We start from the raw sequence: 26,333 nt of genomic DNA, 5'->3' as shown, positions 1-26,333 counted from the left end.
GACCATGCATCTGATACCAAGCCTTTCTCTGTGCTTCCATATGCTCAAGTGTTTTCATTTGTCAAGGCTAATCTGCAAGTGCATATAACTTATTCTCCCACGGCTAACCTAATAAATGGTGATTTTTTTTGTCTCAAACTATTCAGCATCACAGTACATGATAATAATACACGTTCATTAAAAAATGGTCAGTATATACCGGTTTAATGACTAACCCTGTAAAAAACAACATGTCTACTTGAGGACAAATGAAATACTAGTGTTGGTTTTGTAACATATTTCCTCTGCTCCAGGGGTGCCATTTTATTTAACGATAGTGTCATGGGTATACCAAGTTGTATCAATGGGACTTAATCATCTACTAATCATCAGTAAAATGTTCAATACTTTATATGTAACAAACATTTTTTCACCATCATTAATGTGAAAAATACTTCAGTATGGCAAAAAACGAAATTAAATAATTGAAAATGTTGAGAACTTGAATAGGGAGAAATTATTTTTTTAAAAAGTCAAATATAAATATGTGGCACTGAGAATTTTAACCACTTATTGCAACATAATCTCCCAAAAAGTGGTGTTTATCGACATCATAATCTACTAAACTGCTTCTCACTAATCTCTTCTTGCTAATCTCTGTATTTAATAGCTGAACATCTATAACTAATAAATTCAGATGCTTTTTTTATTTTTTATTTTTTTATGAGGGGGGAACTGCATGTGTTCTTTTAAACAATGGTTTCGAAAGTGGATCTATTTTACACATGCTGGTTTTGCTTTTTAAAGTGTCCATGCAGCAGAATGAGGAGTGCTAAATCACAGTTCTTTGCAGTGTGGTGTGGTTAAAACACACACTCCTCCTCTTCTTGTTTTCTTCCTATCTTGCTTTCTCAGCCCCCTTTATTTCTGCCGCCTCTCCTCCTCTTCTCAGCGTGGTCGTGGTTTAGTTGGCGTTAAGCTCTGCTGAAGAAAAGCACAGAGGCATGTGTGTGTATCAGAAGCATGACGCAGATGCCAATGGCAACCAGGGAAGAGAGGGGCTGGAGATCTGTGCTGGAACTGGTAGCTATGGAAAAAAAAGACAAAGAGCAAAAGATGTGTGGGATCAGTCAGTGCAAACTCTGAGGAGAAAGATAGAAACATTCAGAGGTAAAGAATGAAAACAATTCAGATAGATAGATAGATAGATAGATAGATAGATAGATGTGATTGGTGTTCAAGTCAAACCAGGACATGTGATAACATTTCTGGTCAATAAAGACATAAAACCGATTGACATTTACTGTAAGGACGGCTTCAGGAACAATACAGTGATGAGACTCTTAACTGACGTGAAATATTTGAATAGTTAACGTTTCAAAGAAGGCTGTATGTCCATGAAGGACGATCCTGGCCGAGGTGGCTCGGAGCCCACTAAACATTCAGTGAGCAGAATCGACAGATTACTTATCGCCTACATGTGGAAAGGACACATTCATTGGTTGAAAGCGGATAATCCTTCCTGAACACCATTTGCACCTTACAGAAACTCAGCTGAGATTTATTGCCACATCCCTCATACAGTCCCCAGCTCGTTCCACGCCATTTCCAAATGTTTGGGCCATTAAATGAGTTCAACTCAAACAGGCAGCCCGATCATGGGACTGAGAACACTTTCTTTTCTACCTTGATGGTATCCAAGCACTAGTGAAACACTGAGATAATTGCCTTAGTGTAGCAGGGGATTATATAGAGAAATAAAGATTGTTTTTATGAGATTATCTTGAAATAGACAGATAGAACATGTAATGTAATACAATGTCAATTATTTTAATCCCAGAGGCTTTTACAGGTGAACAATGCATGGTACATGGAATGCATGGAGGAATCATGTGTCCTCTGTTTATTTCATGTTCGCATGCATTTTGGTGTAGGGTTACAGGAAATTGGAAGAACCTGTTAAATAGCGTGAGTGTGCAAGAACAATGCACTTACATAAAACTAAGAAGTTGGTTGTGTGAGTGGGCGCAGTGGTTTTCCTCAGCGACTTAAAACGCTTCAAGTCAATCATGGTAATGAATAAACAGATTTTTAAAAATGTTTTTGTAAAGAAGTTCTCTCTTTCTCTGTGTGTGAGTGTGTGTGTCACTCACCACGGCAACTCTTCCCGTCTCTCTGCAGCATTCCAGTCACACAGCTGCACACTGGGCCTGATCCCTGACTAGTGCAGATTTGCTCACAACCTCCATTATCCTCCTCACACCAGTCGGACTCTGCAGTACACACACACACACACACACACACACACATATACAGTATAGCTAAAAATGCAGTTCCCTTGCTTAATTATTTCTCACAGATTCAGTATATTTCAGGCCTCATTATTATTGCCCCTAGGTGTGAATGAGAGAGTAAATGTGTGTGTCCATGATTGCCATGCAATGGACTCTATTCCTGCCTTCTGCCTAGGATTTCAGAGATAAACTCTGGATCTGCATAATGCTTTATTTAAAATGAATGAATAAACAAATTATAATCTTGCCACACCCACACAACCACACGGACACTGTACCTCGTTTCCTGATTGGTCCCACTGAGAGTATGTGCTCTTTTTGCTGACTGTAGTCGCTGTAGCTCCTTCTGTTGTGTGGACAGTTCTAGGAATACATATCATATAAATAAATATTATTCACAAAAAAAGGAAAGTTCTCTCTCATTTCTATCGACCCAGTTTTATTGAGGGAAACAATTAATGTTACTGTGTTTCACTATAAATAATGAATGTAAACATTAACTAAATATAACTGATTGAATTATTATATCTGTAACAATAGGAAACAGATAACTCTGTGTAAATGTGAATCAGGCAGTTAATATCGCATTGTCCACAGGACAACATTTTTCAATATAAAAATTTATAATTCATTAAATCCACTATCGTAATAAAGACACCAAAACTGGCTGTCGTGTACAACATTTAAGATTCAAGATTCAAATAACTTTATTAATCCCAGAGGGAAATTGCATCAGGTGTAGATGTTCACATATGTGAGTTAAACCCACAGAGGGGCAAAAAGCTTTTGATGTAAAAATTTATAAATAAAATCTAATTTCAATCAGTTTTAAAGGAGATAAGTGGGGTTAGTGAGAAAGATTTTGTATAATAGATTTTTAGTAAAGTACATCACCCATGATTGCTCACAGAGAAAGTGCTTTATTTCACCTTGATCACAAAGTTCAACATAGCAATTTATTAGGGGTGTCAATTAACATCAGCTATTTCAATTAACATCAGCTATTATAGCTGAACTGCCTCCCACCCTACACACTGTATAAATGCAGATAATTTACTGCTCTCTGTTTCACCCAAATGAGGATGGGTTCCCTGTTGAGTCTGGTTCCTCTCAAGGTTTCTTCCTATTACCATCTCAGGGAGTTTTTCCTTGCCACTGTCGCCCTCGGCTTGCTCACCAGGGACAAACTGACCATTTTGATTCATACAAATTCACATTTCATACAAACCTAAATAATTCTTTTGACTATGTAAAGCTGCTTTGCGGCAATGAAAATTGCTAAAAGCGCTATACAAATAAAATTGAATTGAATTGAATTGAATATTAACACATTAATGCATGTGATTTAATCTAGAAATTTTCATGCAAAATCATAATCATGTGACTAAGTTTGACCCTAATGGCTTAACATGGTTACCCTGTGTGTCTGTCCGTCTGTGTAAGTGGTGCATGCAGTGTGTGTGTGTGTGTAGGATATATGTGTTTGTAGGGTGTGTGTATTTGTGTGTGTAGGTTAGGTTGTGTGTGTGAAGTGTCTATAGGATGTGATGTGTGTGTGTGCAATGTGTTGTGTGTGTGTGTGTGTGTGTGTGTGTGTGTGTGTGTAGTGTGTTTGTAGTGTATGCAATGTGTGTCCATTGTGTGCGTTTTGCAAATGACCCAAAATACCTGACCTCCTGTTTAATTTAAGCCCATGACATGCACAGTGAAAATTGTTCCTCTCGATCGGGGATCTAAATGTGTATGTGCAAGTGTACAGTATATGCGCCATGAAGCAAAATCTGTGAAATCCCTGTAGCTCAGGGCCAAGAATCACAGACCTAATAAGGGTAGCAGATTCCAAACTGTGGGCCAATTTCCATGAGTTTTTCAGCATTTTAAGACCAACAAAAAGGCCCAGATGATCGAAAAAAGAAAAAAAAAATCCTTAAAAGAACGAGAGGGCCCTCACACATTTATGACATCAGCACTATTAAAACAGCATTATCAGTGCGATGGTAACTACGTCATAGTCATGTCGTCATTATGCTGAAGTCATGGTGCTTGGGCCCTAATTATGCAGAAAATTATCAACAATTTTGTAATTATTACAAACCTCAGACTATTACAAAGTGCACCAGAGACTCATTTCAAACATGTTCAATAAACGTGTTGGATAAAACTAAAACAGAACAGCATCTCCCATACAAGGCCCTGTTCAAGTTGTTACTATGGAAACAATGACATTAGACTGAGCATGTCTTCATATAAAACTGTGTTTTTGTCTGGCAGCCTGAAGTTTTGTCAGAGTTGCTGTTAGACAACACCCTTTATAATCAGAATTACACTTATTACAGCGCTGTGACATAAGTACAATATGATGTAGACTTCAAAAATTTGGATCATACAGGTCCATACATGCTGACCTTTGTAAAGGATTAGAAAATAGGTGTGTGTGTGTGTGTGTGTGTGTTTGTGTGTGCGTGTGTATTCTCACCACTTTGCATGCATTGGTCTCAGAGTCACATAATGTAACATCACAATGAAGGTGCACTTCATCATAATCTCCGATGAACTTAAACACTGTGACGTGGAAGCGGCAGGTCAGAGACACACCATTTTCCGCCATGCCGATAGTGTTGTCTTTAATGTTGGGACACCTGAAACCAACACACCCTCAGGGATTAGCCCATAACAGAAGGAACATATGATGATTTCACCAAATTCAACAAAGGATATTTTTTACAGTCAGTGAGAATAGAATTCACAATTTGCTGGCTTTCAAAATTCACCACTGATATAATAAACAGATATTTAAGTATGTTAACCTCAAATGCGCATGTAACATTAGCACTTATAAATTAAGTTCAAGGGTACTGTATATTCATAAGCACAAAAAATGCTTTTTGTTTGTTTTTGCACATGGGGCAATTATTTTCCACTCACTTAAACTCTCTTACGTGCTCACTAATAAATTGTATTTTCACCCACTCAAACATTCTCTCTCAATTTCTTTGTGCTTGCCACAAGTGTGGGTTGCCAGATCACACCGACATCCAGTGCAGTGGTGAACCCCTGCCCACACCAATAAAAATCAAGCCAAATGCTTGGAATATACAGTAGGAATAGCTTAATTTTTTCTATGAAGATAATAAATATATTATTAGTAGTAGTATGTATGTATGTATTTATTATTATTATTATTATTATTATATTTCCACTGATAAAATATGATAATAAATGAAACAATAGCCTGTTATACATAATCGAAAAAGTTAATAAATAAAACATGCCAGACATCATAAATTTCAATATGTCTATTCAGTCTGCAAATTTGATTAGGATTGAAAGTGTCGATTTACACAGTGAGCACTATAAAATTTTAAATAACTGTACTGATGAACTTTAGAGTTACAATATATGCCTGTACCATAATTTGTCACCAAACTCAAAAGCAAAACTAATGTCATAAAAATATTATGGTGCCCGTGTATTTGTGTGTGTGCATGCATGCAATTGTGTTTACCCTCTCTCTATGATGATGTAGCGAAGGCGATCACTGCTATAACGTGATGGTGTGGCCCAGCACATGTTCACTATAAGGATAAGCTGACTGTCATCAGCTCCTTCCACAAAAACGCCCACGAACAACACATCTCGTGTGCTGAGCACCACCTCGCCCTCACGGTACGGCTGCCGATACGAGGCGTTTTTATAAAGAGCCATCTTGGTGATGAAGTTCCCCTCCTGGGTGGGGAGGGTCAGGTTAATTACACTGTGAAATGAGAGAGAGAGAGAGAGAGAGAAAGAGAGAGAGCATGTTTAAACAAGTTTAATGATGTAAAGTGGAACTGGAACATAAATATTTAATCTTTTTAAGTAAGTTATAAAAAAAAAGTTATGAAGCTGTTATTGTTTGCTTTTTGTTTCATTTTAGACTAAAATAAAAATTTGAATATCATGGATTTTTTCTCTTTTTTTTAATTTTATTTAAAAAGTGAAACTCTTTTAGATGAATTACATGTAAAATTAAATACTTTTTTACTTTACAAAAATACAGTATTTTAAAAAATTACTAGAGTCAATCATAAAAAGGATTTAAAATACACAAAAATTTAAAAAAATTATGATCATAAAATTTTATGCACTTGGTCGGGGCTCCTTTAGCATAAATTTCTGCATTTACATGGCATGGCCTTGAGGCGATCAGGTACTGAAGACTGTTGTTTATTGAAGACTGCTTTTAGAGAAGCCTTCCGCTCATCTGTGTTGTTGGGTTGGGTGGTCCTTATCTTCCTTTTGACAAAAGCTCATAGATTCTCTATGGGGTTCAGGTTGCTTTGATATCAGCCTTCAGCTCGTCTTTATTGTTGGATCGGTTCTTTCCCATCTTCTTGTTGACAAAAGCTGGTCATTCTCTATGAGGTTCAGATCAGGTGAGTTGGCTAGCCAATTAAGTACAGTAGTATCAGGGTGAACGAATCAGTTAGTGATAGTTTTGGGATTGTGGACAAGTCCTGCTAGGAAAGTGCATCTAAATAAACCATCATTATAAATCAATAAAACTTCACTGACTGTGGAAATTTCATACCGGACTTCAGGCAACCACTCTCAAAATAAAATGCAAAATTTACTTTCACCTGAAAAGAGAACTTTAGACCACTGAGCAACAATCAATTTCTTTTTCCTCTTAGCCCAGGTAAAAAGACATTGTCTCTAGTTTAGAAGTGGCTTGATACTAGGGATCCAACTCCAAGAAGATTGGAGTGGTGCTTTTGCACCACTCCAATCTTCTTAAGGTTGCAGTCATCCCCGTTGCAACTTTTTCTACCAAACATTTCCTTCCAACATTCAGCCCTCTGCAAACAGCCATCCCCTACCAGCAATGACCTTCTTATGGAAGGTGTATGATGATCATCTTCTTGACAGCTGTCAAGTCAGCAATGTTACACATATCATTTTTCTGAACTAGACTGAGCGATACATAGTATTTACTCTGTATGAATAGAAATTTTCTCAAACCCAAAACGAAATGTTCTATTATTCTATGTTATATTCTAATATTTTAAAATACTGGATTTTAAGCTAAAATCCTCAAAGTGAAAACAAAAATGGCTTGATATCTTTTACTTTAGGTGTAATGAATCTAGAATATGTGGGAGGATCACTTTTTAAAAACTGATATTCTATTTTTTAGATGCATTGTACATTGTAAGCTTACTTCTTAAAACAAAACTACAACAAGCAGAGGTTCAAAGTCAAATCTTTAACCTTTCTTGGATTACATACCATCTATAGAAAACACATAGTTAAGACTCATGAGTAAGGCCTTTGTGTGATCATGGAGCCATTGTGAAATGCAGTTTAATAACCTCAGTTGACCTCTGACCTCAGCATGGGTTTAAGCACTGTCTCCAGGGAGATCTTGATGTCCAGCTCATAAGCGCAGGAGAACTCCACATTGATGGTCTTGTCACGGGTCACCACACTCCCTGTGTTGTTCACGCTTTCGATCCACACCGTGTTCTTGTACATGATGTGAGTGCCATTTGACTGGAAACAAAGACGGACACAAAGTGCTCACAGTGTCAGTGGTTTGGAATTGCTCTCTCAGAGCAGAGAGCAATTCCAACGACGACATAATGAAAACTGCATTATGAGAAACAGTCAATACGAACAAAAAGGCAAAAGAATTGCCATGACTATTATAATAATTACAGAGCTGGGTACAGTTTATGATATTATTTCTATAGAACATTATAATGATGTGTCCTTGTCAGGGGTTACACCCATTATAAAGTTCTAATAGATCTTACATTTAAAAGGCTGGTTACTTTTTTGACATCAGGGTACTTTTATACATATAGTGTCCAGACAGTGTCCACAGTAGGGTCACCATGAACTGTTTCATTAATCATTATTTTTAAAAAGATATCTATAGCTTTGTTAAATTTTATTTATCAAACAATATCATTCGTACAGTATAAGTAAAAAATTGCTGAGTTTTTAATAAAGTGTTAGAAACACATATTGAATAGGACCGATATTCTATCCACTACTGATAACAACTAAAATCATATTATAAGCTTACATACATAAGTCATAAAGTATAATTAAATAATTAAGACTGTTTTTGTAAAATTGTTTTGCATTAGTTTGCTTAATTTAAGTTTAAGGTAAGTTAATTTCTGTGTAGTGAAGTAATTCTGAAATTCCCTAATGCTACAGTAGCTCATTGTATTAAATCCTTTTTAATAAAGTTTATATTGATGGTATTCTTTGGCCCTCCCTTATATCCATATTCTTTAGGGTGGATTATATTGGGGCTGTAAAATTATGTAAAAAAAAAAATCTGTAAAATTATGTAAATCTAAACATAAGTATACATTTCTTGTAAAATTTAAACATGTGTACTTGATTAGAGATTGTGAAAGGACACATCCTATTCATAGTATTCCATGTGCAACAAAGAACAGTACACTCATGTCACCCACTATTACTGAAGAGTAAATGCACTATTAGTTTGTAGGGTATTAATCCATCATATTCAACTTTTCAGCTTATTAATATTATGTCTTTTTATCTTAATATGCTTATGTGTTGGCTCGTTTTAAATGTTTTTGATGAAATGTTGGTGCACCTGCACTATGGAGCCACAATAGCCTTTGGTGTTGTTGATGTGGAAGGAGATGAAATCTTCACCCTCGATGCCAGAGCAACGCTGATCGTTGATACGCACATCCTCCCTCTCAAAGCCGAGCTGAAACAAGCGACACTTTGAGATGGACACCTCCATCTGAGCATGTTTGCATGTCACCTCAGCTTGAATAATGTCATCCTCACCTGTTTAATAGAAATGACAATAATACACAAACAAATGAAGAGAAATTCAAACGTCACTTGGTGAATGTGATCTTGTTTTAAGGATGTACATTGTACATTGTTAATATATATTGTTGTTTTAGGGATGTAGTATTAAAAGTGTACATTGTGTCTTGGCACCTCACAGGCAAATAATACAGTTATTCATCTACCAGGTTGTGATTTATTGGTTTAAGTTGAAGAATTATAGTTTGTCTATTGATTATCTAACCTAATGGTCCATTTAACTCATTATAGGCAAATCTGTCCACACACAGTTATTTTTAGTCCTAAAGGCCATGTTTCTATCTACCTGGATTTGTACAAGTGGTTGGGCAAAATTTTTTAAATCTGCCAAAAATAGTACATACCGTATATATTTTGATAACCCAAAACTATATTTAATAGATTTGTCCTGGCAACTACACATGAGTACCAATAACACAGAAAGATTTTATTTGTTAGGAGCTTTTAACAATAGACAATGTCACAAAGCAACTTTACAGAAAATCACCTTGTTATTATTTATATATAAGTAATAACTAAGTTAATAAAAAACTTAATTAGTCTCAATAAATTAAATGATTCGTCTCTTGACCATAAAATAGATCTAGCACCCCATGTTTTGGTTTCGCTGATTATTTCCATTACAGCACAGGTGACTAATGCTTAAAGTTGATCCTGACATTATACACCTCTGGTCAGATGTGTAAAAACATGTGACCTCCATGTCATGTCCCAGACCTGCAACTACACATTTAATCACAGTGTATCTTCCAGCTCATTCACGGTTCTGGTACAGGAATTGGTGTTACATAAACACAAATTATTAAAAAAGCGTGGTTGAGGTAGCAAGAATATTTTTCTATGTGACCAGCATGTTATGTTTTCACCTTGCATTTGACAAAACTGTTTAGGTAGGTGGCCCCTGAGGTCAGGGTCATGCTTTGACATTGCAGCAGCTTCTGCACTCTAATTTTATTTATTTATTTATTTGAATTATGTGCATGTCAGAAGTTTGTCATTTGTTATCTTTTGTTGCAAAGCACCAAACCAGCCAAAAAACTATATATATTTTTTAATAGCTAGAAAATCAGAACATTGCATATAAATCAGATAGGAAGATGTATGTGAATTTCAAACAAGAATGCACACTTTGAAGAATCATAAGACTTTTTCGCATTAGGACATCATGGGATATGCTCATCAGTGGCTGAGTTTAGTGCCACTGCGACCAAGATAATAGAAAACAAAGGCCTGGTAAAGTCAGATAAAAAAAAAAAATTAATACAATTTTAAAAGGTTAAAGTGTGATGACTGGTAGATGATGCCATAAAAATGCTAAAAATCTGTTAGTGCCAAAAATAACACAACATGCTTTTAAATAATAAACAAAAATCATACTATCACAATTTCAACAATCTTTCCTTGGTCCCAGATCTAGCTTATTGATGATGCAAGAAAAATCTAGCCATTTTCTTTAATCGCAAATTAACTGTATAGTATGACCTTAATGACACATTATCAGTCTATCCTATAAAGTGTAACAACTAGTAGCTTTACCAACCCAATACATACAGTATAGCAGTACCCTAGCTCTGTCTGCTAACTCTATTCACAAAGTGACAAAGGCTGTTGTAACTGGTTTAATTTATTTTATTTCCGATGTCTCTTTTCTCAAAAAAATTATCTCAAACCATCAAACCAACCTTTAGTTGATCCTTTTCTTTTGACACTTCAGTATATAAAAGCTGCTTGGTTGTCAACACTGAAGTAACAAGCGGCATCATTAGAATGTAGCTGTAACTTTAGCCATAGTATAAGCTGTATAACCTGCATCCCGAGGAAATGACAGCTGTTTTAGCTAAGGTAGCCATTCCCAAACTTAAGAAGGCTGTGGACCAATTTGATACTTTCCTGTAGCCCAGTCGAACCTTTAATCACATATCTCAAGTTCAAATTCAGGTAGGCTTTTATTGTCATTTTAACTATATACAGTTTAATACACAGTAAAATAAAACAACAGTCCTCCAGGACCGAGGTGCTACATATAAACTAACAACATAAAGGACAATCATCTTGTGGCATTATTAAAGATTCCTCTCACCCCAATTATGGACTATTTACTCTTCTTACATCTTGCAGGCGTTACAGGTGCCTCAGAGCTACATCTTTATTACCTACTGCACCTTCTGTTTATTATAGCACATTCACTGCACAATGTTGCACACACTGCATATTATTATACTGTATATACCATAACTTTATTACCTACTGCATCTTCTGTTTCTTATACTGTAACACATTGTTATTTCTTGGAAATAGGCAACTTATGCACTTCTGATTATTGCATTTCATTGGGTCTGTACATGTAATTTTGCACAGTGACAATAAAGTTTAATCGAATCGAATCCAATCTAATATATGTTCATGGTCCTTTAGCAGCGCAGTGCAAGGTAATAATCCATCCACATACACATAATGTGTAAAATAACAAATTAAAAAAATTATGTGTATGCTTTCTGACTGTCTGATGCTGGCAATAAAAAATGTTGATGGTTATTCAGCATTAACAGTCTTCCTTTTCCTATAATTATGATTATAAATTATAACTTTTCACTAACTGAACATACTGTATAGAATTTAAATCCTATGCCTCTGTTTCATTAGTTTTAATTATTTTTTATAAATATTATACATATAATCTAAATAATTGCCCATAAATATTACATTAAATTGTAATAGTTTGTAAATATTTAATTATTTTAAACTTAATTACCAAAATAAAGAAGGTAAAAATTTAATTAATTAATTAATAAAATTATTTATTTTAAATGATCTCTTGCATGCCACCTGCAGTACTATCATGGCCCACCAGGGGCGCCCACATTCTGGGAAAAACTGAGCTAACGTATTGTATTATCAGCATGTTTTTTCTTGGAGACTATGATTGAAAATAGTGTTTATATTAAGTGTACATGCTGCTTTTCGGAGGGAGAAAAGAAAATATGGACAATGTGCACAATACGAAGACTAAAAGACTCTGATATTGCTTAAAAACAATGTCATGTCACTTACTTATTTCTGTGCTGGGAAGTTCTGGGCAGCCACAGAGGTCTCCTCCATTCTCCTGCTCACAGGTGTTGTTTGTGCAGATCTCCCCTGCACAGGGGTCATAGATCCATTCTGCTAAAGACAGGTCCAGACACAAAGTTAGCACACACAAACCCATCTGTTGCCCTCATTCTAAATTACATTAAACATGGGCACTTGCGAGAGAAAAGATAAGAGAAATAATAAAGCCTTACTGGTAAATGGTCAGGCGTAGAATTAATTAATTTATTTTACTATTCAAGAATTTCCTACATTAAAATAAGTCACAGTATTTTTTCTGGCATTGAGAAAAGAAAAAGATGAGGTTAATAAGAGGTAAGGTTAGACTAAATTGCTCCCACTTTGGACACAGCCATATTAGTTTTAATCTGTTAAACATAATATGCAACACCAGCCAGTAAATTTTAAGTTTTAAGTTTTTCTATAAAGTGTAGGTAATAGGTCAAAAAATTAACGCAGCTAATGTTACACAGCCAGAATAAAATTTTTGTGCACTACATAGTTAGCACAACAAGCTGTTTGCTAGTTATGCAAATAATAGGAACTACAGTACCATGCAAAAAACTTGACACCCTTCATTTTTCATAATAAATTATGTAAATTGAATGAAATGAATATTAACAAATATTTTCATAGTGTGACAGGTTGCAAAGTGCCTAAAGATGCAGTTTAAAGATTGGTTGTTTATGTAACAACCTCAGCAGCAACCTCATTTCCCTTTATGTCCGTTCCAACCACTCAAATGATGACAGGCCTGATCATTTATTATCATCTGCACTTGTTTCCTACTGGTTCATGACTTAAGTCAGATGCTTTTTATGCCTAAATATGTCACTGTGTGGCTTAACAAATGAAAAACATTCCTCTGAAATTGCTCAGGTACAGAAACTAGACTGAGTCTAAGAGACAAACTTGTCAAAATGAAGAACCAAAATGTCCTCCAGGAAGCCTGAAGAACTAATCCACACAACTATATACAAGAACGTGTGGGTCTTTTGAAGCAAAATATGAAGAAATGAGGTGTGTCTCAAGACTTTTGCACAGTAATGTAATGTAATGTTTTACACTATTTTTGAATTTTCCTAGCTTTGTGCATGTGGAACCCTGTTTTTCAGTAGGATGTAAATCCAGAGACTGTGATAGTCATTGCAAAACATTGAGCTATAGGTGCTTTTGTATTGATTTGGAATTATGTCTGGTTTATCCAGTTGTGATTGCTTTATCAGACTGAATCTCCTGGTAACAGAAAATGTCTGTTATGTTGTATATATTTTATGCTATAATCTTTGCTTTCATTCAGGTTGGTTAATTCTGTATTCTGTATCTATTCATTCTGTAAAGTTAAGTTTGTCATGCTATTAAACTTAGCGGGCTTTTAAGAGTTTTTAATAGAGATTCCAGCCTTTACCTCTTATTTAGTTAGTTATCTATCTTGTCCTCCCCTGTCATTATAGCGTTAATGAAAATTTTCATGTTAAAAAGTTTGTGTTGTACATTTAATTGGAAATTTGTGTGCTCTAAATAAACTTTTTAAAACACAAATTTCCCGCTGAGAATATGAACATTTATATATTTTCTCACAAGAGTATAAAACATCATAGTCAGATGTAAAATGATCTTTTTAAGCTTTTGTCCCACCACCCGCTACCCCCTCAAACACACTTCCCCTCTACAGTCCAGTAGGTGGCAATGTGCCCTTACAGCAGTTCTCTTGGGCAATCCACTTGGTGGTAAGTGTGCCAAAGGAGCGGCAGGCCTCCGCATAGGCAGCCATAGAGCCGCAAACCTGAGCCTTGCGATGGTTGTAGCACCCATCTAGGTAACAGGATTGGTAAAAGGGTTGTGGGTCTAAAAGTCCATGACACGGCTGGAAAAAGCCTTTTGGCTGGGTAAGTTTCAAACAGCTGTCCTCGCCCTGCAGCTCCAAAATGTCTGTGTTATCACAGGACTGGGCAAGAGCCACATACTGAGTTTCATCACAGCTGCAGATACACACAGGTGGACAGAGAAAAAAAGAAAGATTAAGAGAATCCATTTTTTTTTATCTGGGCAAAAAAGTAGGATTTTGTGAGGAAAAAAAGGTTAAAAGAGAATGAAATAAGAAGGTGAAATAAAAGGATAGAAGATTGAGAAAACTATTGAGAAATAGAAAGAACAAAAAGACTAAAATTTTTGAAGGATAGGAAATATCATAAAAGACATTCTATTAAAACATGATGGACACACACCTGTTCTGCATACCATTGGTCTTCCAGCTCTGTGCAAGCTCCAGCGCACTAAGTGCTGGTTTGCCACGGGAAGTGATATAATCATCACTGGGGTCGCCATTAAAGTTTCCACACAAACCACACACCTTGTTCTGCAGCCTTGGTCCCATGGTGATACTGAGTGTGTTGAAACGGTTATAGCGGACCTGGATGTCCTGTGGCGTATCGATCACCAGAAAACCTTCTGATGTGGAAACACGTGTCATCAGGCCTGTTACAAAAGGCACAGACACTGGTGTCCCATTTACCTAAAGAGAGAGAGGGGCAGGGAACATTCAGTATCATAATAGACACTTGCTCAAATAATAGTAGAAAATGTTATACATAAATTCTCCTATAACATCTTAAATCTTAAGTGGGTATAGAAATTAATCACACACCCCTTTCATCACATTTAAAAGGGACATGTGCGTGTTGCTTTGCAGCCTGAAATAAAGACACAACACAACTTTTGTTTTTTTGGACATTTTAATTAGCTCAGCATGTAAAACTGGAGCATTTCAATCCCTGATAGTGCAACTGAAGTGAACAATCAACTATGGGTGGCAAGACACTGGCTTTATCACTCCCTAGAAGCATGGCATTGTGTGCACATGACAACAACATCATAAATTCTTTCAGAATGTGGCTGCTATGGGAGGATTGCAAAAAAAAAGACACTCATCAATCGAGGTCACATGCAGTCACGACTGAGCTTTGGAAAAATGCAGGTGGTCAGATGAGACTAAAATTTTAAGATTTGGCCATAACACCAGACAATATGTCTGGCAAAAATCCAATACCTTACCATCCTTATAATAATAGCTTACCATCCAAATAACACTATTCTTACAGTCCTGTTATGGGGTGTTTCTCTGCAGCAGGGACTGGGGCACTTGTCAAGATAGAGTGATCCTTTTTCGAATCAATCCTTCTGCGCAAATTACAGCTGGATAAAACAAAAACTGTCTTCACTTCAGGCTGCAAACGTGGGTGATTAAAGGTGGGTGATTCATTTCTATACCTACTGTGAATAGTTTACAGTGTTAACAATTTAAACGAAGTAGTGAACTGAACATTAACCTTACAAAAAATAATACCGTTGAGAAGTGACTCTGGCAATTATGATTTTGTCCATTTATAATTAGTTGACACTCAACATTATTAAAGTTTTAAAGGTTTACAGACCTTAACAGTGTTGCCAGAGATTAGGATATTCTCCTCATTGATATAGAGGTAGGCATGTGAGATGGTGGTAAGATTGGGTGTGCTCCACTTGTCAAAATTGGCAATGAGCTGGAAGGAGAGCTCGGGCAACTTGTGGCAGATAGTAGACAGGACAAAGGAACAAGAGGCAGGCAGGCGGAGCGAGGCACCATCAAATGTACGGAAAACTCCACCACCTGATGCAACACAATGCTGGTTGCGACGGGCAAAGCAGCCACGGACGCCATGGCGTAGTGCGCACTCCTCGTCAGCCTTACAGCGGCGAGGGTCGCATTGGATCAGGTTGCGGCCAATGCACTGGCATCGCTTGGTGCAATCGTTGTTCCAAAACAATTGCTTAGGCTAGGATGAGCAGAAGACAGAGTGAAAATTAAAAAAGGTTGCAGACCAATCAAGATGTCGAACTTAGTTTTTTTCTATGAATTGGCTACATTTTAATCAAATATGACATAAAAAAAAGAATTAGGTTGATATAATGCACCATCTAAAATGGTAATGGTATTACTGTATGGTAATTGCCATAACAACAAGCTTATTATACTGTACAATCATATCAAAGGACCTCTTATTCTGACATCTGAAACATACAGAATCTTACATACTACATGAAGCCTCTTGTAACCTAAAGCACTTTTTATAGTAACCCACAATGGCATTCATCCTGTCTGTTTAAAGAATCTCTTAATGCACTCAAAATCCTCCTCTCTCACCTCATAGTACTTGCTATCAGTATAGCAGCCACAGTTCTGGTTAAGAATACAGCCTTTCCCATTGAGCACGTAACCCTGATCACACTGGCAACCTTCCACACAGTGCTGGTTGCAGTCTCTCTGGCCTCGTGCTGGGGCACACTGGGGCTGGCACACCATCATACAGCTCGAGTAGTGACTGTTAACTGGGCATGACAGCACTAGAAACAAACACACACACATGCAGAGGGTTTGTGGCAGTAAAAGGTTCACTGCACTATTCTGTTGTGAGATGGTATAAAAAGTGTGTTCAGTATGGACTATGCAAGGTATTTGCATAGTCCTTATATTTCTTATATTTCCTTATATTCCTTATATTTTATATTTGTGTGTTCCTTGTGTGTTGTATTTTTTTTTCTGTGAGGGCAAATTAAAAGATCATTGTGTGTCTCACCACATGGAGTAGAGCTCCTCCAGCTGGGCATAGACACCCCCTGAATTTGACAGGTACCAGCATATATCTGCAACCAGTTACAGATAGTTTCTCTTGCTCCCTGGTCCACACATGTGTCCTGCAGACAGCTCTGGTAAAAGTATGCTGGTGCCACCTTGCTGTGACATCTGGCAAACACACCTCCACGGTCAATAATAAGTCCACATAATCGCACCGCCTCTGGTTCTACATAAACATACAAGCCCTCGGCTAGGTGGAAACGATTCCCTGGGAGAGAGTTCTCAATGTCATTGTTGTTGTTTGCATCTATTGTCTGTACAGGGGTATGGACATCCACTGTCAGGCCTCTTTCAACTAATCCACAGCGTGGACAAGAGTCACCACACCCAACTTGACAAAATGTGTCACGCTCTGCCCACATCATGCCCCATTCGCTGACACTGAGGGCAGGACCAGAGATGGGCATTCCCTGGCACAGACCACAAGTGGAATTAAAAATGGTCCGAGGCAGAGAAAGCAGAAGTAGTGTATTCCAGTCAAACGCCACCTAAGAAGCAAAGATAATTAGAAACAGTCAGTACTAGGCCCAATGTTCCTACTACTGCACATGGCTTAGTGAAACCTTTTGACTCAATGTAGAATATCCATCATTGGATTAAATATTGGTTCTTTCTCAGCCAAGTGATAGCATTAATGCTACTTCACCTTTAGTCCAAAGTCAGTCTCCACCAGTAACTGTAATCCCAGGGTGTATATGTTGACCTTCCCTGGGCCCAATTTCAGAGGCAGGTACAATCGCTCTTTATTCACCTTGCAGAAATAAATTGAAAAGTATTCACATTAAAAAATGTAATACTTTTTACATATATATACTGTAGTAGTAGTAGTAGTGTGAGCATAATTCATGTTTCTCTTTTCATTTCGTCCATTTCCCATTTTTCTGATTTTGTATTACATAGAGAGGTCAAAAGAACAATTTACTGCATCTTTCTTCTGCTCTCTTCTGCTATCTTTATTTGATCTAAAGTCCCTCAGATCTTTAGATGTTGTTGTGAACTTCTTCCAGCTATCATTCAAGTATGGGTTTTCTGTGACTTTACTCCAGCTTGTTAACAGACATAGATTGTAATCAGATATTCCTCATGTTCCCTCACATGTTCCATTGTATTCAGGTCTGTCTGCTTGATTAAAAATAACTTTGTGACATAAACATGTGCTTGACCTCCAGAAAATGACCATTTATATATTAAAAAAAGCAGACACATTCTTGTGATCATGAAATATTTTGCCTCAAAAAAATTAAACAAATGGTCAGTATTCCATGGCCTTGTGTTCTTGTGCAGCTGTAGGGCCTGGTATATAGGAAATGAAACTGATAAGCCTAAGGAAGAGTAAATGTAAGTGTAAATATATATCTTACCATGACTGTATGTTTAAAGCTTCTTGACACCTCAATCTCATATCCATAAACCTCCAACACAAAACCTTGCACCCAGATGGCCTGTCCTGTATCCCTCTCCTCATTGCGGGCTGAAAGCTGGAACCGGGGCAGGTCCCCTAGTCCTAAATCAGCATTGTAACTTTCATCAAACTCTCCATGTCTGTCATCTTCATTCAGCCCTGCACAGTCTGTGGTAACCAGATGAAGTGAGCAGCTACTCTGAAGATCAAATGGGACACCTCCAAAAGGCATAAAATGCCCATATCCCGCCACCGCACATAGAGCCTCAGTCCGAGGCTGACAGAAAAATAGCCCATCGGTCTCTTGGCAGTATTCCTCAGGGTGGCATGGAGAAAAATTGCAGTAGACACTGTTGTCTGTTCCATTGCAGAAACAGCGTTCTTGACATTCCCAATCAGTCCAGAATGTGTCATTGGTTGCTAGTTGACGGCCAAGGTAAAAGCAGCCACAGTCACTACGGGGTACACAAAGCCCATCACGGACCACAAAGCCTTCTTCACACTGGCAGCCTTCAGAGCAGGAATATGGACAGGGCTCCTCTGGCTCATCCAGATTTTCACAAGTCAGTGGGCATGCTGTGGTGCACTCATCAAAATGGCTGTTTTCTGAGCATGGCAATGCTGGACAGGGGAGAGACAAGACAATATCAAAACCACTTTAAAACTGAAACACTATTGATGTAAATAACACTAGCTTTTGAAGTCAAATATATCTTACGACAGTTTGTGGCACTCCTCCAGGGCCCTAGGTTGATCTGAGCATCCTGACAGGCCGAAGCATAGGCCTGCAAGGAAGAGCACAAAGCAGAGCGATTGCCCTCCTTCACACACATGTTATACAGGCAGTTCCTGAAGAATGGCGAGGGGTTGACAGCTAAATGGCAAGCCAGGAATGAGCTGTTTCCAGGGTCATTGATGTTGCCACAGAGCCAGGGGCTCTGGTATAACCTTAGATCTGTACACATGCGGTAAAGATCATCACAGTCACCATTGCATGTTAGATCATCAGCAATGGCCCTCCATCCCTCAACAAACTGGTCAGCTGTGTCAGCCTGACGGCCACTCGGCAATCGTAGATCATCAGAAGGATCTCCATTAAAGAAACCACACAGGCCACATGTTGAGTTGTAAAATAAGGTAGATAGGGTGATGTTGAGAAAGCCTTGGCGGGAGTAACAGGCCCGAATTAGACCAGTCCATTCCACTACAGTAGCGTTGCCAGGAGCACGGTAAACAATAAGAGGTTCCATTGGGTGGACATATGGAAGAACAACTTGCTCACCATTTATCTAAGGAGAAACAGGACATGTGTCATTGTTATATAATTATACATGCTCAATTAAAGTAAGTATACTACTTACACCTTACTTTGCATAAAAACATGCTTATAACTACTTATAATGATTATTAAAATGTACAAATTTTAAATGGAGTTTGGATTGCAGACACCTTAACAAGGTCAAAATCGGAGCCACCAATCTGAGCTTCCAGGTATGCAACCCTGATGACAACAGGCCTTTTCCATGTGGGACCCTTATTCACCAACTTTCTTCCTATTTTCACCTCCACCGCAGTCACGTTAGCTGGCAAGCGTCCCATAGTCTTTACCAGGTAGAAGGAGCTCTCGTCTGGGAATGGCATGGATGAACCATCGAAGGTAGCTAAAATGTATGTCTGTGATAATGAACACATGGCGTCTCTACGAGGATAACACCCCAGCAACCCCACTTCTGCTGTGCACACCTCACCTTCCTGGCAGGAGTCATTAAAGCAGGTGACCTCACCTGCAAGGCCACACACACAGCGCTGGAAACAGTCACTGCCCACCTCACCCCCCTCACCTACCCAAAAGGTTTCATTAAGAGCATAGTACAGGCCGTCGCGCTCGCAGCCACAGTCAGAACGGCGGACACAACGGCTGCCACTCAGGACAAATCCCTGGTCACACTGGCAGCCCTCTGTACATGGATGTGTGCAGTATAGATGAGAGGTCAGATCAGAGCAGGAAGGGGGGCAAGTGCTTGTGCAGACCTGGTAGTGGCTGTTCTCTGGGCATGTTAAAGCTAAAAACAATGGCAGTTGAGGAATAGGACAAAAAGGCATAATGATTATTAATAAAAGTAACAAGACCAATATATATATATATATTTTTAATTATATATATATAATAAGCATGGAGTGACTTACTACAGAATGTACGTGATCTCCAGGCTCTTATGGTTACTCCCAAAGCTTGGCAAGCTAAAGCATATGCCTGTATAGCCTGGCAAAGAGTTGTGATGTTGTCACGATTGCTGCACATGTCATACACACAACTGTAAACAAATGCAGTGGGGTCAACGACAGCCCTGCAGTCTCGGAATGGCCCATCAGTCTTGTTTATGAGCCCACAGTAATCAGGACGAAAGTAAAAAGCTTCAGCTGCTGGTTCACACAAACTGCAGTTCTGAGCACAACCATCTGTGCAACGAAAATCTGTGTCTTCTGCTCGCCAGCTTCCACCTAACTCAACAATGCTATCTGCTAAAGAACCATCTGGCAACACAGGGTCATCGGCAGGGTCATCATTATAGTTACCACACAAGCCACATGTATTGTTGAAGTAGGAGCTCGGAAGGGAGATCGAAGCATAGTGCTGCCCATCATATGTTACTAACAGACCAAAGTCAGTTTCTAAAGCAACTGCAAGACCAGACTGGTATACCTTAATAGCACCTAACTGGAGCTGGACAGGAAGAGTCTTCAAGAGACTGTCCACCTGAAACCATGAATGAATACCTCAGTAAATTTAATGTATACTTTTTGTATACTATTTTGTCTTATATTATATAAATGATGGCATAAATATACATGAACCTTTTACCTGTACAGTGCCCAGTGTTCCTTTTGGTAGTGTAACTCGATGCCCATACACTTCCACAGTGACATCTTTTAACCAAGACACAGAAGTCATGCCACGATTTTCATTCTTAGCCTCAACACTGAAAAATGGGAGACCAGGTACCTCCCAGCATGGCCGAGCCAGGAGGTAAGAGCAGGTACCCTGTAGGAATGGACAGAATAACAATGGAGATCATTTTATAACATTAACAGAACAACCTAGTTATTTTATTGTAGCCTGCATGTGAAAATCAAAAAAAATGTCCAGACTATGAGATGCACAACAACAACAACAAACTTTTTCCAAATTTAGGCACATTTAATCTTACTTGGAAATGGTAGAGAAAGCCATCAAAGGTGTGATAATGGGGGTCTCCAAAGACCACACAGGTGCTAGTTCGGGTTGGTTGACAGTAGTATGCTCCTTCTTGCTGTTCACAGGTCTCTAGCTGACCACATGGAGCCTCCTGGCAAATGACTTCATTGTCTAAATCCAGACATCTGCAACGCTGAGAACACTGGTCGGACAGCCAAAACACCTCACCACGTCGATAAAACCGCCCTAAATGTGAAATATAAAATTTTGATTTATAGTTCTGAGAAAATAATAAAACCTTGTACACAGAGGTGAAGTAATACTTTCACATAATATTAGCATAAATTATATGAGCAGTTTCACATACTGTACTAGTCGTCTCAACTACCCATTGCTTCTCCATCTATGAAGTGACATCATATCAATATGGTTGCATAAACTGTAAACAGGGTATTTATATCTATACCATTGACCACATCAGGTACTTGTTTGATGTTTAAAGTTTAAATAGTTCTGTCATGGAAGCTTTAATGCTTTTTTCCCTGTTGTGCTATATGTTAAAATAAAGCGTCAGTTCGTAATAATAGACAGCTTAATTCCATACAGTAGGATCAGACACTTCACTTTTCTTTTCAGACCCCCAGTAAAGACACAGTGTAGCACAGGGATGTCCACTGTTATCCAGAAATGGCAAATGTGGGGTAGGTTTTTATTTTACCCAAGTAGAAGCTACACCCAGTGTATTTTTTTAATAAAGCCCAGATCAACTAATTAAACTGATGAAATCGGGTGTGGTTTCTGCTTGACTGGAATAAAAACATGAACCTTCCGCAAGGTGTGGATATGATTGAACGCTCTGGTGTAGGTCAATTGCAACTCAATGAACACCAAATTTAGCACAACCATCTATGCAATAGATGAAATAATTTTTTTGAAATTGTGATTGGGATTAAAAAAGTGGATTTAATACAAAAGTCACTTATGTTGAACCATCAATATAGACAAGTAAAAACAATTGCTAAGCTCTAGCATGTCTTTGCATCTTTACCCATAACCCATAATTCTGCTTGCTACAATAATTACCCACAATGCAAACATGCATTATCCCAGGAGGAGTCATTTTGTTAATTGTGCTAATTATAGTGTTTTTTTTTTTTTTTTTTTTTGCTGAGTCAACATTCTGCTTGACATAACATTTAACAAAGAAGAAAAACAATGTTGAACTCAAAGAAGTTAAAGAACAAACTTTAACATTTCAACATGAAACTGTAAAGGAATCATAGATCTATTCCCACCCCTCCTAAACAAACTTTACTCAAACTATTAGACATGCAAGTTCTATAAAATTTTTAGAGCTTTTACTTACCACATCATAATAAAAAAGTACTGTTCAAGTTTAAGATACAGATATGATCCTTTTACCATTGTAGCTGCAGCCATTGGCTGGGTCGATCTGTTCGGTGTCGACACGGAAGAACCAACGACCAGGAACATTGACATTTGTAGTGTGCTCAATGTTGACCACATCATTTGTGCGGGAACCAGGCAGGTTGAAGAAGTGACTGACATCCCCACCATTGAAACCTGACTAGAAAGGTCAATAATATCCGAAACATAAGCCACAGCTTTATGTAAAACTCTGATTGGCCTTTTGAAGAAAAAATTTTGAAATCAAGTGTACCTGTGCGGTGGTTCCTCCCAGTCCTGTAAGAGGATCTCCCCCACTAGCCGTTCCTGTGCTCCATGTAATTTCTCCAAAGTTAAACATGGCAAAGTGGACCATACCATCTGAGATTAACACTGACTGGAATGTATTCACCTGTGACAAATAAATACATACTACTTTACTATATAAGTATTCATGTATATGGCACCAGAAATATATCCATCTACAGTATGTATTCTTCTGAAATGAATGGTTAGGAATAGGAGTGTTTCTCCTTTCTTTACCGGTGTTGTCTGACTCCCACCATAGAACGTGACCTGGTTCCAGGTGGCAATAAAAATCCAGGTAGCAGTAAAGGATGACATGCTCTTGATATACTTCCTGACATCCTGAGTAGCTCTTGCTAGAATCTCTGGCTCTGTGGTTTCACGATAATACACGTCCCCACGAATTCCATTGTGCACATCGGCCCATAAGGGAGCAATAAATGACCGACTGTCACTGAGGGGAAAAGGCTCAGGAGTAAACTGGCTCACCTGAACGTTGAAGGAGATTACACCATTGTTGTTTACCTGTGTGGTAAAAAGCATTGTTGGGATCTAATTTTACAAAAGGAGTACATTAATATTTGTGTTGAATAGTTGGATAATTTCTATATAATAAGAAAAATAACTAGTGGTCATGTGTAGGTGGCCTGACAATTGACTATTTATTTCTATGAACTCATAATAATGATATTTTTCTATAACATATTTATTTGTATATTATTAAATATAACGTTTTTTTTCCTCTAATGCACTCACATATAGAGAGCGGTATGGGACATTGAAAAAGATAAATGGAATTAATAGAGAAACTTCTGTTGAACTGCCATCATCCATCTTGGGAGTTTCTGAGTCCCTATGAGCTGGTCCAAAGGGGTAGAGGATATCCTGAGAAAAAGCTAAGGAAAAGAAAAAGAAGCTAAACATATATACAGATTTTAAATGTATATCCTGAGTAATCTGAGACAGCAGTTACAGAACTCTAATTCTATTTGTGGTGCATTTTATTAACCTACAAGTCTAAAAATTATGCCAAGCATTAAACCTTCAAATGCAGCATATTTGTACAGTAATTATTACACATTCAAAAATTTTTTCAACTGTTAGTGAAACGGTTACTACATGCTATCAGTCAGTCTGTGATGTGCATGTCAACACATAATGCTCTATCTAGCTATAAATTCTTTAGGATAAAACAGACAATATTTGTTTATTATTTGCCAAACAATACTAATTTCTTCTTCATAGATAGGACTGTTGTGTAAGAACTTTTGTCTGAATGACAGTTGTGCTGATATTTTGTACAACAGCACTCTTTTTTGTGTAATATTGTCAATTTCCAATAAATTATTCAGATGAATATTATTCAGATGAAGAAGCAAGATGAGTAATAAATTAATTAGGAGGAACTAAAAGAAGCAAGAAGACTCACCTCCTCTGGGAGCAAGAGTGCTGAAAAGCTGGAGAAGAGACACTAAAGTGCTTGTTTTGACCATCCTAAAGACCTAAAGAAATGCAGAACTGTTTAAGCTAAAAGCTGACAACTGAAATTATCGAAATCAGAAATATCTATTATTTAAATGGTAGCGTATGGTGGCAAATGTTGTTATGTGTTTGAATGACTGATGCCGGTGATTTGGGGTTAATAACAGCTTATATTAGGCATGTGAATTGAACTTTAAACTACAAAGCACATTAAGAAGACAAATAAGATAAGTTCAACCTGCTCTAATCTTCCCTGATTTTAAGAGCGGTCTCCCAGGCATCCCTTGGGTCTTCACTGCTTTCTCTGTTCCCTGCCATGGTGGGCCTGTTGGCCCTTTGCTGAAAAGGTCCCATTATGTGATAGTGAACAATGTGCAGGGATCACATTCACCAGTGTTAGTGGGCAAGAGGAGCAGTTCTAGGCTTCTACACTGCGAGTGAGCCAGTGGCGAGGAGTCAAACTCACTGCTTGCTGTCATTTGGAGGGTCTGTTACCCAGTGTCGTGTGGTATGTCTCATTGGCTTTAGAGAGGGGACTTGAGCAGTTCAGCTAATGGGTCTAATTGAGGAGGCTTAAATTGCCACGGACAACCCGAGGCACCCAAGTTTGAATTTCAGTCTGCTTGATTTTAAAGACATTTTCCCCCCCAAATCTTTTGATGGCCTCCAAAACTTGGACTTTGTTTAATTTTATCCAATTTCTACTGAAAATCCCAATACCATAATGTGTATCCAGATGAAAGATCTAAATCCTGCTTAATCATAAATGAACAGTTGGAAACAACTAGAGGAATTCTGTTAACTCTGAGTCAGCTGACCAATCCCTTTGGTGGATATTATGTTACAGTTACATTACTTCTTAGTTTACCACCCAGACAATAAGGAGTTAAGGGTGGTCTTACACTGGAAACACATTCACTTCACCTTTAACCCCATGATGACCAAACATCTAAATTATCTCGTAAGTGCAAGTGTGAATTGTTCTGTGATTTGTCTCAGGTGATTACATCTTGTATCTTGTAAGAGCACTAAAAAAGTGCTTTTGGACACATAAATGCAGATCAGAAATGTATGTTTTAGTTTATTCTGCAAATATTGCTGAATCAAGAAAATTATTTGATATGGAGTTTTCCCCAAAATGCATCCATTATTAACTGGATGTTTTCTAATTAATTGTTTACATGACTAAAACAATGCCAGTATCTGAAATCTGAAATCCAATAAGTATTATTACAAAAAAATTTTTTTTTAACATTTGTATGTATATATATATGTAGTTAGTCATACAAACTTGTAAACATATTTTAATACTTAATTTATTGCTAAACGTTATACGCTATACTTTATATATAATATTGCAATAATATAATATACTATACTATCAATATAATATCATGCTATTTTACTATATGCAATTTTTCATATTCTTTTCATGAAGTTGGAATGCATTGGGCTGACTGCATACATATATATTTGTGTGTGCATTGTATTAGTTTGAAGTTTGTAGCTAAGCAGATAAGATAAAAACTTTGCTAGTAGGTACTCTTGGCCTGAAAGCAACACAGAGACATCACTAGACACTGGCATCTCTCTTGGTGACCTCAAACCAAGTGTGCAATGTGGCTTATACATTTTTGG

At 37.7% G+C, this 26,333-nt stretch overlaps 1 protein-coding gene across 1 annotated transcript; it reads right to left on the bottom strand.

Moving 5' to 3' along the window:
- Positions 1–549: 549 nt before the first annotated feature.
- tecta (tectorin alpha) lies at positions 550–24,706 on the bottom strand. The gene is made up of 25 exons (XM_053484883.1): positions 24,643–24,706; positions 23,970–24,109; positions 23,451–23,738; positions 23,182–23,319; positions 22,923–23,088; positions 21,514–21,746; positions 21,168–21,347; positions 20,492–21,062; positions 19,754–20,367; positions 19,023–19,593; positions 18,264–18,925; positions 17,549–17,653; positions 16,844–17,390; positions 16,411–16,610; positions 15,662–16,042; positions 14,456–14,742; positions 13,929–14,209; positions 12,192–12,302; positions 8,893–9,095; positions 7,642–7,805; positions 5,779–6,027; positions 4,750–4,912; positions 2,552–2,636; positions 2,133–2,252; positions 550–1,066 (listed from the first exon to the last, which is right to left on the bottom strand). Exons 1-25 carry the CDS (start codon positions 24,704–24,706, stop codon positions 954–956), a joined length of 6,636 nt encoding a protein of 2,211 aa, XP_053340858.1. The 3' UTR covers positions 550–953.
- Positions 24,707–26,333: the final 1,627 nt, after the last annotated feature.

Source organism: Clarias gariepinus, chromosome 24 (assembly GCF_024256425.1).
Source record: "Clarias gariepinus isolate MV-2021 ecotype Netherlands chromosome 24, CGAR_prim_01v2, whole genome shotgun sequence".
NCBI classification, from domain to species: Eukaryota; Metazoa; Chordata; class Actinopteri; order Siluriformes; family Clariidae; genus Clarias; species Clarias gariepinus.
This window is presented reverse-complemented; position numbering and strand designations above follow the sequence as displayed.